This window comes from Neopelma chrysocephalum, unplaced genomic scaffold, assembly GCF_003984885.1.
Source record: "Neopelma chrysocephalum unplaced genomic scaffold, ASM398488v2 Primary Assembly neopelma1_100, whole genome shotgun sequence".
Lineage (NCBI taxonomy): Eukaryota > Metazoa > Chordata > Aves > Passeriformes > Pipridae > Neopelma > Neopelma chrysocephalum.
Genome location: NW_020897763.1, coordinates 3360413 through 3372719, shown reverse-complemented (window position 1 = coordinate 3372719; position 12307 = coordinate 3360413). Strand labels below are relative to the sequence as shown.

At 64.0% G+C, this 12307-nt stretch overlaps 3 protein-coding genes across 3 annotated transcripts in view; 1 reads left to right on the top strand and 2 right to left on the bottom strand.

The window, feature by feature from the left end:
* Nucleotides 1-200: 200 nt before the first annotated feature.
* LOC113973219 (extensin-like) lies at nucleotides 201-3069 on the bottom strand. The gene is made up of 3 exons (XM_027695047.1): nucleotides 2345-3069; nucleotides 1277-1862; nucleotides 201-285 (listed from the first exon to the last, which is right to left on the bottom strand). Exons 1-3 carry the CDS (start codon nucleotides 2874-2876, stop codon nucleotides 201-203), a joined length of 1203 nt encoding a protein of 400 aa, XP_027550848.1. The 5' UTR covers nucleotides 2877-3069.
* Nucleotides 2391-8293, top strand: PRICKLE4 (prickle planar cell polarity protein 4). The gene is made up of 8 exons (XM_027695046.1): nucleotides 2391-2478; nucleotides 5221-5373; nucleotides 5524-5631; nucleotides 5712-5849; nucleotides 5945-6145; nucleotides 6400-6586; nucleotides 6744-7031; nucleotides 7310-8293. Exons 2-8 carry the CDS (start codon nucleotides 5224-5226, stop codon nucleotides 7801-7803), a joined length of 1566 nt encoding a protein of 521 aa, XP_027550847.1. The 5' UTR covers nucleotides 2391-2478; nucleotides 5221-5223; the 3' UTR covers nucleotides 7804-8293.
* Nucleotides 8294-8454: 161 nt separating this feature from the next.
* The window catches only part of LOC113973217 (basic proline-rich protein-like), a 7514-nt gene continuing 3661 nt past the window's right edge, over nucleotides 8455-12307 (bottom strand). Inside the window, exons 6-15 of the mRNA XM_027695045.1 lie at nucleotides 12164-12299; nucleotides 11891-11970; nucleotides 11491-11663; nucleotides 11257-11396; nucleotides 11042-11161; nucleotides 10656-10772; nucleotides 10209-10457; nucleotides 9941-10099; nucleotides 9299-9406; nucleotides 8455-8990 (exon numbers count right to left, since the gene is read on the bottom strand). Of these exons, the coding sequence (XP_027550846.1) occupies nucleotides 8808-8990; nucleotides 9299-9406; nucleotides 9941-10099; nucleotides 10209-10457; nucleotides 10656-10772; nucleotides 11042-11161; nucleotides 11257-11396; nucleotides 11491-11663; nucleotides 11891-11970; nucleotides 12164-12299 (1465 nt within the window). The 3' untranslated portion in view covers nucleotides 8455-8807. The remainder of the gene's footprint in view (nucleotides 8991-9298; nucleotides 9407-9940; nucleotides 10100-10208; nucleotides 10458-10655; nucleotides 10773-11041; nucleotides 11162-11256; nucleotides 11397-11490; nucleotides 11664-11890; nucleotides 11971-12163; nucleotides 12300-12307) is intronic.

The window sequence follows — 12307 nt, the reverse complement described above, 5'->3', positions numbered from 1 at the left end:
GTCTTTTCCTCCTCCTTCTGCCCCTGCCCAGGTGATTTGGCAGAGAATCCTCGAATGGTTGCAGAGAATCCTCGAATGGTTTGGGTTGGAGGGACCTTAAAGATCCTGTTCCACACTAGACACATTCCACTAGCCCAGGTTGCTTCAAGCCCCGTCCAACCTGGCCCTGAACATTCCCAGGGATGGGGCAACCACAGCCTCTATAAAGCACCAATAACCTGTGCACCAACACCGCCCTGCACGGCCTCGCCCAGCCTGGCCACGTCCTCTGACAAATTACTATCCCTGTGGATTTAGGCCACAGTCCTGACCCTAATCCCAAAGTCTACACGAGCCTCCTGCACCTCTCAGGGCTCCCAACGGAGCCCCAAAACAAGCCACAGCTCCTGAGACACGTGGGTGGCAGAGATCCAGGCTGACCCCCACAGATGGTTGGGTGTCTGTGCTCATCCCCAAAGTCACATCAGCAGGCAGGAAAATCTTACAGCGTGTGAGAAATCCACAGAAGCACAACAGAGACGCTCTGCCTCGCGTCAGGCTCTGATAAATTTTGCCCTGGCTCCTGCCCGGGTGGAATCGCTGAGCCGGAGCCGGTTGGAATGGCTTGTAGGAACCTCGTCAGGTGTTCAGGGCTTGTGGAAACTAGGACATCCTGACTTGCCGCTGGCTAACTCCTTTGTGAGAGCCCAGCCAAAGTTTCTCCACCTCTAAATTGGGGTGTAATGACACTTCCCCCTCTTTCATGAAGCTTCAACTCTTTCTGATCTCGGTAGGAAAATAAATCACCGCGCGGGATCATAAAAGCCATCAAACGGCAACCTGGGGTGAACCGAGCCGCGGAGGGAGGGGAGGGCGCGGGCGCTCGGAAAATGAGAGGTAGGAGCAAACCAGATGTCATCGGGAGCTCTTTCCCCTGTAGGGTTAATGTACCCCCCCCTTCCCCTCCCTGCCTGCCCTGGAATTCCAGCCATTGGCTGGCTCCCGAGGTTTAGGCTAAAAAGCCTGTAATTAGGACCCCGGCTGCCGCGGAGCCAGTGCCTGGGCAGGCAGGGGAAAAAAAAAAAGAGAGAGGATAGGAAAAAAAAAAAAGCGTTTCCCTGAGTGAGCTTGGATGTTTTCCTTTCGCTTTGCAAAGTTTTCCCAGCCCGGGCTCCATTCCCTCGCGTCCTCCGGAGCAGGGCGGGACGGCGGCGGCCGGCGCGGGGCTGGAGCGGGCGGCGGAGCCCGCAGCGGCGGAGCGCGGGGCCCGCAGCGGCGGGAAGGGGCAGGTACGTACCGCTGGAAGGGATCGCCGGGGTCGGGTCTCCCAGCTACGCGTGGAGCTGGAGCTGCGGGAGAAGGGGACTGGGAGGCGGCGGCAGCGGGAGGGTCCCCGGTCGGGAGTCGCTGCGAGGGGGAAGAGGACGGGAGCGAGGGGAACGGGGGGATTTTGGCTGTTCTTCTCCGGGAGAAATAATTTGGGCCGGGAGTGATATCGTTGCCCCCGCGGTCTTTGTTTTCGGGAAAACGTCCCCTGAGAGCGGGAGGTGACGCCTGTTCCATCGTGCCGGACCCTGCCAGCCCGGAGCAGGCAGGTGCGCGGGCAGGGGGCGGGCAGGGCTGCCCGGCACGACGAGGGGCTCCGGGAAGGGGCGTTGGCTCCACCATCCCTCCTCTACCCGAGATCCGGCGGGAATGGGATGTTTTGGGGTTGGAGATGGAGCTTGGCCCCTTCACGCATGGATGTGCTGGGCCATGATAGGATGGCCGTGGGGAGAAGTGGGGTGGTGGGTCTTCATCGTGGTGGCCATGGGGACACGAAGGTGGTGGGTCTTCATCCTGGTGGCCACAGGGAGAGCAGGGCTGGGGGTCTTGGTCCCTACCTGTGGATGCACAAAGGCTGAATTAGGGTGGGTTAAGGGGTTACTGCTCCCCACCCAGCTGGGACAGCCAGCCATGCCTGTGGGATGGGGGAAAACACACGGAGAAAAGCCCTTTGCAGCACTGGCACATCATCTGGTGAGCAAACAGGCCACAGCATCGGCCACCGTCCCCTCTGGTGGCATGGAGAACACGGTGCTGTGTGGCAGAGCAGGATGCTGAGACCCCCCCCCATCATCTGGGGGGCTGCCCTGAGCCTGGCCCGTGATCTGCTGTGCCCAGCCAGTGGCACCAAGCATTGCTGCACCTCGGGCCATCCCCAATCCAAGAGGCACAGCAGGCTCCTCCGGGAGACTGGCTCCAGGTCTCCAGCCTGGCTCGGGCTGTGCTGCAGGACTTGCTGCTCCAGCTCGCCCTGCCAGACCTCAGCTTATCTCGCCCCAGAAGATGCATCTTTACTGCTCTGCATCTTTGTTCCACGCACCTTCATCGCAGCTGTGTTGACAGGAGCTCAAGCAAAAACAGGTTATCCCGTGGGTGAGGTGAACACGGAGCTGTTCCTCTGGAAGCTGCCAGTGCTGCTGGGCGCTCCAAGGGGATCGGGGCTTTTTGGTCACGGTGAGATGTTGTGTTTCCTGGGGGTTGTGGAGCTGGGGAGTGTTTGGTGGTTCTGAAAAATTGGCTGGAGGGGGTCTGGAAGTGGGTCTTCTGAGGTGGAGAGGTGGTTCTAGAAAAGCAAAGCTGTGGCAGAGATGCAGATCGGCCCCTGCTGTGCTGGGAACAGGGAGCCTGTGCTGAATTCCGAATGGGCTGGGGTGGCTGCACTCCAAGTTAATGTGTGACCTTGGCAGGAGAGGGCTGGGAGCCCACACATGCTCCCTCAGCCAGCTGGAGACAGGGGCTGCTCCCGGGGAGCCAAATAAGATTAATATTCCCAGGAATTTTAGCCGCTTGTACCCAGGGAGCTGTGCCTGCTTCCGATCCTTCGGAGAGCAAAGGGAGCTGAGCAATTGCATCCAGAGGAGCTCCCAGAGGCTTTTACAGCAAAGGCAAATGACAGCCAGTGGCACCCAGCCTGTCCAACTGGTCTGTCACATGTCCCTTCCTGGGGACTCGCTGGCAGGGAGAAGCAGCTCCCCAAAGTGCCACTGTGCCCCTGACGCCTGGTCCAGGCTCTCCCGTCCCTGGGTTTGAGGGCAGGGGCAGGCTGGGAGCATCCCTGTATCCCAGCAGGGAAGGGCAATAGCAGGAGTGCCTGGAGGCAGCGAGGGAGGGCAGGAAGGAAGAGGGGACAGGGATGGGGAGCAGAGGAGACAGACCTGTTGGGGCTGCCTGGCTCTTTAGCATGGGAGGCGCGTACCTGTGTCACCGTCTGGGGCTAATTACAGGGACTTGTTTACAGCCCAGACGGCTGCCAGCCAGCGTAATCACATCAAACTGGGCTGGGCTGGGCTCTCCAGCACATCCCCATGGATCCACAGCAACCAGGAGCCCTGCCCAAGCCACTCTCCCCCAGCATCACCCCTCTGTGCTGGTGGCCCTGGGACAGGGTGCCCTGTGCCACAGGGCTGGGGCCGCGCTGGCACCACCAGTCCCACTGAGTCCCTGGAGCATCAGAGGGGTCTAATTACAGCAAAGCCCCAGCAGATTAGACAAATGCAGCTTGGAGGCTTAATGAGCCAAGCACAGCCTGGGAATGCCTCCCACTGGGAAGAGAGAAATAGGGACACCTTACCCAAACCAGGCAAAAACAGAGCTGGGGCCGGACACTGAGCCCAAGAGGTCCCCACTCAGCATCCTCAGGGACACACAGTCCTGCTCCTCCTGTAGAGCCAAGGCTGTTTCCTGGCCCAGCAGTGGGCCCTCACCAAGCCAGCAAAGCCAGGTCTCTCCTTGAGCTGCAAATACAGAGTTGGGCCAGATTATTTCATCCCTATCCCTTTGAACAGCACCTTGCAACCAGCCCTGCACCCTCCTGCGCTGCCCCAGGGCTGGCAGACCCCAAAGCCCAGGAAAAAGCAAGCAGCCCTTTTGTTTTATCCCGCTGATTAGCCAAGGTGCAGCTATTGTTAATCATTGACCCAGGGGCAGGGCAGGGAAACCTGAGCTGCCCGGGCTGAGCCCACCCACTCCCAGCTCCAGAGCTGCCACATCCCAGCACCCCAAGATGCTGCATAGGAAGGGGCACACTGGCAGCAGGGGCTGAGCTGGGGGTGTTGAAGGTGTTTAGTGGGAGCAGTGGGGATGCTGGTGCTGGCCAGGATGTCCCTGACAGCGCGGGCAGGGGGGATACACCGGTCCCATCCCAGTGCGGAGAAGGGAACGGGTCCTCATGGTGGCAGAGGAGTAGGAGGACCCAGGTAGGCAGTTTTGGGGTTCCCACCCCTCAGCCCTGAGCCCGAGATGAGCTGTTTTCCACATGGAAACACTTTCCAGAGCAGTTGATCCATCCATGGTGGGCGTTGCACTGGGCGAATCCAGGGGTGCCCTGTTTGGTCACAGCACCGTGACTTCCCCCCGGAGCAGCAGTTCAGCTCCATCCCACCCGCATCCCACCGGGGCAGGAATCACGGGTTGAGGGCTTCAGGCTCTGGGCTGGCGTCCAGGGAACCCCAGGAGCCACCACATCACCATCTCGCCTTTGTTTTGGAAAGCCAGGGCAGGAAGGAAGCGCGTGGTGGAAAGCGCCCACACGGGGAGGAGGGGACGGCCCGGGATGGGTTTCCACTGCGTAACCCCGGGCCAGGCGTGGTGGTGGTGGCTGGGCCAGCCGGGCAGGAACAGCCGCCCGGGGCGGAACAATGGCAGCCCAAGGGGAAGGAATTATTTTCCACTGAGTTGGGCTAAACCTCAGCCTGTTCCCACTGCCCCCGCTCAGGGCTGGGCCACTCGACCAGGGATTAGCCACCACCCGGCAAAGGACTGGTGGCAGTTGGGGAAAATCTCCTGCTGTGGGTGAGCAAAAAGCCGAGGCTGTTTTCCAAAGCCTCTCCCAGCTTGAGCTCAGACACCTGGGGTCTTCCCTACTTGGCTTCAACCCATCACTATCACATCCCCTCCCAGTGCCTCCTGCTTGGCAGAGCCCCAGCCCTGCTGAGTGCCCACACCCTGGGTGTGGATTTGCTGTAACTCCTGCAGAGAAAGGAGCCCCCAAAAGCCCTTGAACTCCTGCAGTGGTTCAGCCAAAGGTCTCGAAGTCGCGGTGACACTGAGCATCCTCCCGGCTGGACCTGCTCCAGGGTCCCTCCCTGGGACAAGGGGCTGCTCGTCCTGCTGCCACATGGAGACAGATCACGTGTCCTGGGGATGGGTCTCTCCTCCCTGCCTCACCGAGGGTCTCACCATGCCCTCTCTCCCCAGCTCATGTCCCTGCCTCGCCCTGCATGGCCCCAGCGAGATGAGCCCCCGTCCTGCGGCACCGCCACCGGCCTCCCTCCGGCCTCCTCCGACAGCGACTCCGGCTGTGCCCTGGAAGAGTACCTGGAACCCCCTACGGACCCTGCACCCCCCGAGGTGAGCAGCACCCTGGCTCTACCCCCAGCTCCGTGGGTGCCATGCGTGGGAGGTTCCCACAGCAGAGCCCTGGGATTAAACACATTCTAGCAACGCAGCTCAACCCCCCTAAAATCCTGTCTCTCTCTCTCCCCCGTGCCCCCTCCCAAGCCCCCGCCGTGCCTCGGCCCCCGCTCGCCGCAGCCCGGCTCTGCCTCCGACAGGACGCGGCTCCGCGCCAGAGCCCTTCTTCAGCAGCTGCCTCCCCAGGACTGCGATGTAAGACCCCTGTTTTCGGGTGCTGCCCACCCCGGGCTTCCCCCCCCCATGCCCCGCTCACCCCCGTGCCCCCCGTGCAGGAGCGGTACTGCCCCGAGCTCGCTGAGGAGGAGCGGTGGCAGCTGCGAGCGTTCAGCGCCCGGCGGAGACGGGAGGCCCTGGGCCAGGGGCTGGCACGGCCCGTGCCCGGTCCCTGCCATGGCTGCCCCTGCAGGAAGGTGAGGTGTCCCCCCCCCCCAGCAGCCGTTCCCTGGCGGGGATCTGCCCCCAAAAGCCAACCTGGCCCCAAACCCCGCGTCCCTTTGCCTTGCAGTGCGGCAGGAGGCTGAACAAAGGCGACCCAGGGATTTCAGTGTCTCGGCTGGGGGACCAGTTCTGGCACCCGTCCTGCTTCTCCTGCCACTTCTGCCACCAGCCGCTGGTGGATCTCATCTACTTCCAGCAGGATGGGAGGATCTACTGTGGCCGGCACCACGCTGAGCTCTTCAGACCCCGCTGTGCTTCCTGTGACCAGGTGGGTGCTGGGCAGAGGGCGCCTTTGACCTCCCTTTGGCCACTCAAAGCCCCTGCTCTTGGCTGGGGGCTGCAAATCCAGCAAGAACCGCTGATGGGCGGGAGGAAACGTTCCTTCCTGAGCCTTGCTGAGATCCCCATGCCCGAGCCGTGGGATGGGGGCTCTTCCTCACCCCTCAGCGCGGCAAAGCATCCTCCGGACCACGGGTTCTCCCTCTGGGGTGCTGAGAGGATGGGTTGTTTTTCCCGCTCCAGCTGATCTTCATGGAGGAGTGCATCGAGGCCGAGGGCCGGCGCTGGCACCTGGAGCACTTCTGCTGCCTGGAGTGCGACGTTCCCCTGCGCGGGCAGCGCTACGTGATGAGGAGCGGGCGGCCCTGCTGCCGCGCCTGCTTCGAGAGCCTCTTCGCCGAGCCCTGCCAGGCCTGCGGGGACCCCATCGGTACGGCCCGACCCCCCAGCCCGGGGGGGCTGCCCGTCCCTGCTGGGCGGGCAGGGGGTGGGCCGGGAGGGCTGCAGAGGATGGGTTTTGGCACCTGGGTTTTGGCACACGGGTGCGGGAAGAGCCTCCCCCTCACCTGCGGTTGTCCCCCCCCCAGGTGTCGACAGCGAGGGGGCCACCCACCAAGGGCTGCACTGGCACGCCCGGGCCGCCTGCTTCTGCTGCAGCCTGTGCCAAAAGCCGCTGTGGGGACAACCCCTCACCTGCCGCCGCGGCCGCCTCTTCTGCTCCGACGCCTGCAGCCTGCGCCAGGGCTCGTCCTCCTCCAGTGCCTCCGACTCCTCCGACTCGGCCTTCGCCTCGGCTCCGTCCCCGGACTCGACGCCCCTGTCCCGAGCCGGCCCCTCGGCCCCGGGGGGCTGCAGGCAGCGCATGGAAGGGGCTGGTAGGATCCTACGGGGGGGGAATAGAGGCAATTCCAGGCTCTGCTCAGCCCCTGGGTGCTTCCTGGGGACTGTCACACGGGGGCAGCCCAGTTGAGGGCTGGAGCAGTGGTGATGAGCCCCCAGCCCACCTCCCGTGGGAGGGCAAGCGGTGGGAGCCGGGGGTGGGCTGCTACCACCCCCCCGTGATGTCCCAGGGCAGCCCTCGGTGCACGAGGGGCTGTGGGAGGGCAGGCTCAGCCTTCTCCTTCCTCGTTTACCCTCGCTTTCCTTCTTCCAGAGGCGTTTTTGGATCAGGCCCCTGTGCATCCCGCGTTCAGGAGCCCGGAGGACCACGGAGCAGCCGCCAAGGAGCGGAGCAGCGATGCCGTGCACACAGGGATGCTGGGACCACCAGCCACCCACCCCTCTGTCCCCCAGCCCAGCCCAGAGGGGCCCAACGAGCCCGGAGCCTTGGGCCACCCTGTTTTGGGGGGCCCTGACCCCCGAACACCCGTGGGCCATGGAAACCCCCCCTCCCGAGCGGGCACAACCCCCCCCCGACACAGCCCCCGGCCGGAGCACATCGACCTGCAGGACATCACGGAGGAGGAGGACTCCTGGTGTCCCACCTGCTCCTCATCTTCGGACTCGGACTCGGAGGAAGAGGGTTTCTTTTTTGGGAAGCCCATCCCCAAGCCCGGGATGAATTCCCTGGGCAGGGAGCCCCCGGGGAAGGCCGGGGGCAGGACGGCCAAGCCCCGGGGCAGCAGCAAACACTGCAGTGTGTCCTAGCAGTGGGGACACGGGGTCCCTGACGTCCTGCCAGCCCCTGCTGGGTGCTGCCACCACGGTCTCAACATGTTCCAAGTGCGTTTTGGACGTGGCCCAAGGCTGGTGGGAGAAGCTGCTGGGATCCTTCCCCCCCGGCAGCTGCTGGCAAAGCACAGCCTGCAATTCCTGCCGGCCTCTCCCGCAATTAGGAACAGGTAAAGCAGGAAGGGAGCAGAGCTCACCTGGGCTCCAGCGCCTCAGACACGGCAGCAGCTCCGGGGAGAGCGGCCGGTGCTCCAGACAAGGGCAGCTGCCTGCACCAGACCTCTGGGCCAGGGTTGGATCCTTTGGATCCTTCCCTGGGACTCCTCCTGGCAGGATGAGCACCACTGCCACGTGCTCTCCATCTCTGGTGCCACCGTGTCCTGGTGGCACCGCGGGGAGGGACTGGGGGGGGCAGCTCTGCTGCTGCCAGTGACGAAGCTCCAATAAAGTTTGGCTGAAATCTGAACGCAGGAGGGTCACCCACCGTGACACCGAGCGTGCCACCAGGGCAGTGTGATCCCAGGGGTGACCTCTGCCACATCCCCCACGCTGGGTTCACTGTAGGAACCCTCCCTCACCTACCCCAGGAGAGCGGGATCAGAAGGACGGGCGGAGAGAGGGCTGCAACAAGAACAGGGTTTATTTTTAGATTTAAAACCAAAAACAACTCCCAAGGTTTGTGGGCACATCCCGGGGAACAAGGAACGGAGAGAGGAGCCTGGATGGAGGAGAGGGGCTGCTGCTCTCCCTCCCTCCCACCACCAGCCAGTAACACCAGCTCCTCCTTTGGCTGCACACAGAGGTTTGGGCAGGGCTAAAACTAAGCACACCCCCACCTTCCTCCCTCTCCAGGAGATTTGGTGGGACTGCCAACATGTCCATGCCGCCCTGACCCACAGGCTCAGCACCACCTGAGCACAGCAGTGCCCTGGCACAGCCCCCACATCCCTCCCAGCCCGGCTGGAGGAGGGGGTGTCTCCTCAGGGGCTGGGGGTGGCCGAGTCGTAGCTGTTGATGAAATCCTCCAGCTCCCGGAGGTGGTGGATCCGGCCCTGGCGCAGGTTGGCCCTGAGTGCCAGCCCCAGGGTTTCCTCCATGGAGGGCTCCTTCTGCAGCAGCATCGTGGCCACCACCGCGATGTTGAGGCTGAACTGCTGGTACGACTGCAGGGCCGCGGGGTCAGCACCCCAAAACCAGCAGCACACGGCCCCCCTGAGGGGTATTCCTCCCCCCCCCGCCCATTTTTTGGTCCACGACCCTCCTGGCAGCACCTGAGCCCCTGCAAACCCCTTCTGAGCAGCTTCCCCTGCAATCGCCATCACCAGGAGGGGTTTTCCCACTGCCCCCCAAAATGCCAAGAGCACATCCCGTCACCCAGCATCGCTCCAGAAGGTCCTGGGCTGAGTCCCCCCCAACCCTGCAGCAGGTCCCAGACCCCTGCACCCCTCAGCCAGGGGCCTCCAGGACTCACCAGCTCGATGGCCTCCTTCCTGGCGAGGACGGCGGCGGAGCGGAGATCCCGGCGGGATGGGGAGGGCGTCGGGAGCCTGAAGCAGAGCTGCTGCTCTCCATCCCCAGCCTGGGGGGCGGGAAAGGCAAGGAAAGATCGGACACTTTGGCAGGGAGAGGGACTGGGCCAAACTGGGGCTGCCAGTACTGATTAGCCACGGACTGGTCACCCTCTGAGGGACCTGCTGGGACTTTGGCTCCCCAGGGTTTCCCCCCTTCCCTTGGGTGCCAGAGCTGCTCCCCCTCTGCCCCAGCCCCAGCAGGGAGAGCTTCCAGCAGATTTCTGTCCCCCATTAGGCAGTAATTAAGCTGCTCTGGAGTGCTCTCCTTGGCTTTGTTAAAGCTCCAGCCCCGGGGTTGTTCACGCTCCACACACTCCCAAGCCTCCAGTTATTTTGTTGGCCTCTCTCCAGCCCTCTCCCATTTATTGGCATCAGGGGCCGATACGGGCTCTGCCTCCAGACAAAGCAGCTCTTTAACCCCAGCCCGGAATCCTGCTGGGGTTCCAGAGGGATCCCACTCCACTGCTCCTGCTGTGGCAGTGCCCCCAGGCCCAGGGGACCAGCCCCATGTGGGGACCCAGGGGGGCACCCAGACCCCGTACCGGGTTTGTCTCACTGGAGCCAGGAGGGTGCTGGGGCCCCGGTGAGGTCTTTGGTGAGGTGCAGGGATCAGGACAAGCCTGGCTGGGCTGTGCATCAGCTTCTGCTGCAGGTTCTGGAGGGACCTGAGAGTTTTCAGGTGGCTGAAGGCTCTCGAGAAGCTGCAGGAGAGAGAGGGGCTGGGGGAGGAAGGCAGGGGCTGTGCAGGAGGGGGCAGCCAGTGCTGCCAGCACAGCCCCACCTGCAGCAGAGGCCTGGAGGGGCTCTCACCTGGGGAGGGGGACATGCCACAGAGCTGAGACCCCCCCCATCGTGGGCAGCTTCTGCCTCGGCTTCTCCAGCTCCACTTGGCAAACACTGCTCGCCCCGGGAACGTGGGCTCAGCTCAGCACCCACCTCTGCAGAGCAGCTGGGTGCCGGGTGTTCCCTCCCAGCAGGATCCAGAGGGGCTGCTGGGCTGTGGGGATGTGACCCATCACCTGTGCCAGCCTCGGGGGCAGCTGGACTGCCCGGCTCTACCTGTGCAAGGAGTTACAGGTGCGCTGCAGAGCCCACGGCGAGGGCCAAAAAAGGGTCTGGAAAGGGGAATGTGCCTCCTCCCAGGCACTGGTTTTGGGTGGGAATAAAAACTATCCCTAGGGGGAGCAGCGTGCTGCTGGTGGGGAGGATCTGGGGAGCCCTGGGCTGACTCTGTGCCGCTCCCTGGGAATCCCATACCTCGAGCTGCTCCCCTGCCACGGCAGAGTTCTCCTCCAGCGGGACTGGCTCCGCTCCCAAAGCACAGGGATCCTGCTCCTGGCTGCCCAGAGGTGTCTGCTCAGCTCCTGGCTCAACCTGGGGACAGGCAATGGCGTGAGGCTGGGACACGTCTGTCCCGGGAGAGGAGCTGTGGGACAGGACCCATGGGGTGTTGAACCCCAAAGAAAACCACGGGGCTTTGCAGCCCCAGAGAAGAGTCTGAAAAAACTCCCATGCCTGGCAAGGAGACAGCGAGGTGGAGAGTGAAAGGGCTGGATGAGAGAGAGGAGGGAGACGTTAGAGTGGCCGAAGAGCCCTGGGGGTACAACCCCCCTGCCAGTCCCGGGAGCAGGGGAATCTCCTACCGGTGTCCCTGGAGACTCCTGCTCCGGCCCCGCAGCGCAGGGATCGGTGTCCGGGCTCCTGGGAGGGGTCCTGGATGGCTCAGGGGTCTTGGGGACCTCCCCACTCCCCTCTGGCAGGTCCTGGGGGAAACCACGACACCACACAGAGCTCAGACCGAGCACCCTCGGGTCACTGCTGGGAGCTGGGATGGGGGGAGCAGGTAAAACCCCACAACCTGGGTCTGTTCCGGCCTCTCCACAGGCCCCTGGGGGGACACGGGTGGCTGGGGAGGATCAGGGGGCTGCAGCTCTTTCCTGGTCGCCGGCTGGCTCGGCTTGGGGCAGGAAGGGGAGGCCCTGGAGGGTGGTTTGTGCCCTGTGGAGCGGGAAACAACGGCAGCGGCTCCTGGCTCTGCCCGGGGAGATGCTGGAGAGCACCAGGGAAGCAGGAACGGGGGCACAGCACAAACCTCTGGGGGGTCTGGGACCCCACCCACACGGGACCAGGGTCAGCTCCCGGCGGCTCCTGCGAAGGCGTCGGCCGCGTCTCCCCCGGGGGGGGTCACAGTCCCAGGGGGGGTCACAGTTCCAGGGGGGGCCACAGTCCCAGGGGGGGCCCCCACCACGGCCCCCCCCTCGTCTCCTGCAGCAGCAAAGGCAGCCCCGGGGCCGGGGGGCTCTTTAGGAAGGGGTCTCCAGTGCAAACCCCCCCTCTACGCTGAGCAGGGCCGGGAGTGTCACCCCGTGGCTGTGCCCCCACAGTGTCACCCCGTGGCTGTGCCTCCACGCAGTGCCCACCCCCGGCACCCCTTCGTGCCACCCCACAGCCACACGGATCCCCCAAACCCCCACCCCGGGCACAGCACCCACCCTGGTGGGCCAGCAGGGTGCCAGGGTGGGGGCTGCTCCTCCTCCAAGAGGGGTTCAGGACAGGGGCCAGGCTGCAGCTCCTGTGGGAAAGGGGGTGGGTTTAGACAGGGAATGGGACAGGGAATCCTGTGACAGCAGAGCGGAGGCTGAGCTGGGAAACCCATCCCCACGCCCTGTCCTTGTCACCAGGGCAGTGAGTGGCCCCTGCCCCGTTTTACCCACTCCCCAGCCTCGGTTCTGCAGCTGCTACCACCCCCCAACCCACAACCTCACTGGGAACCAGTCCTGGGTGAAATCCTCCTCGGGTCCTCGCATGTCCCCTCTGCCATCCCAGGGGGGCAGGGGGTAGTTGTGCGGTGCCCACATCCTGTCCTCCTCCTCCTCATTCCAAGGGATGCCATCGGGGCCAGGGAAGGG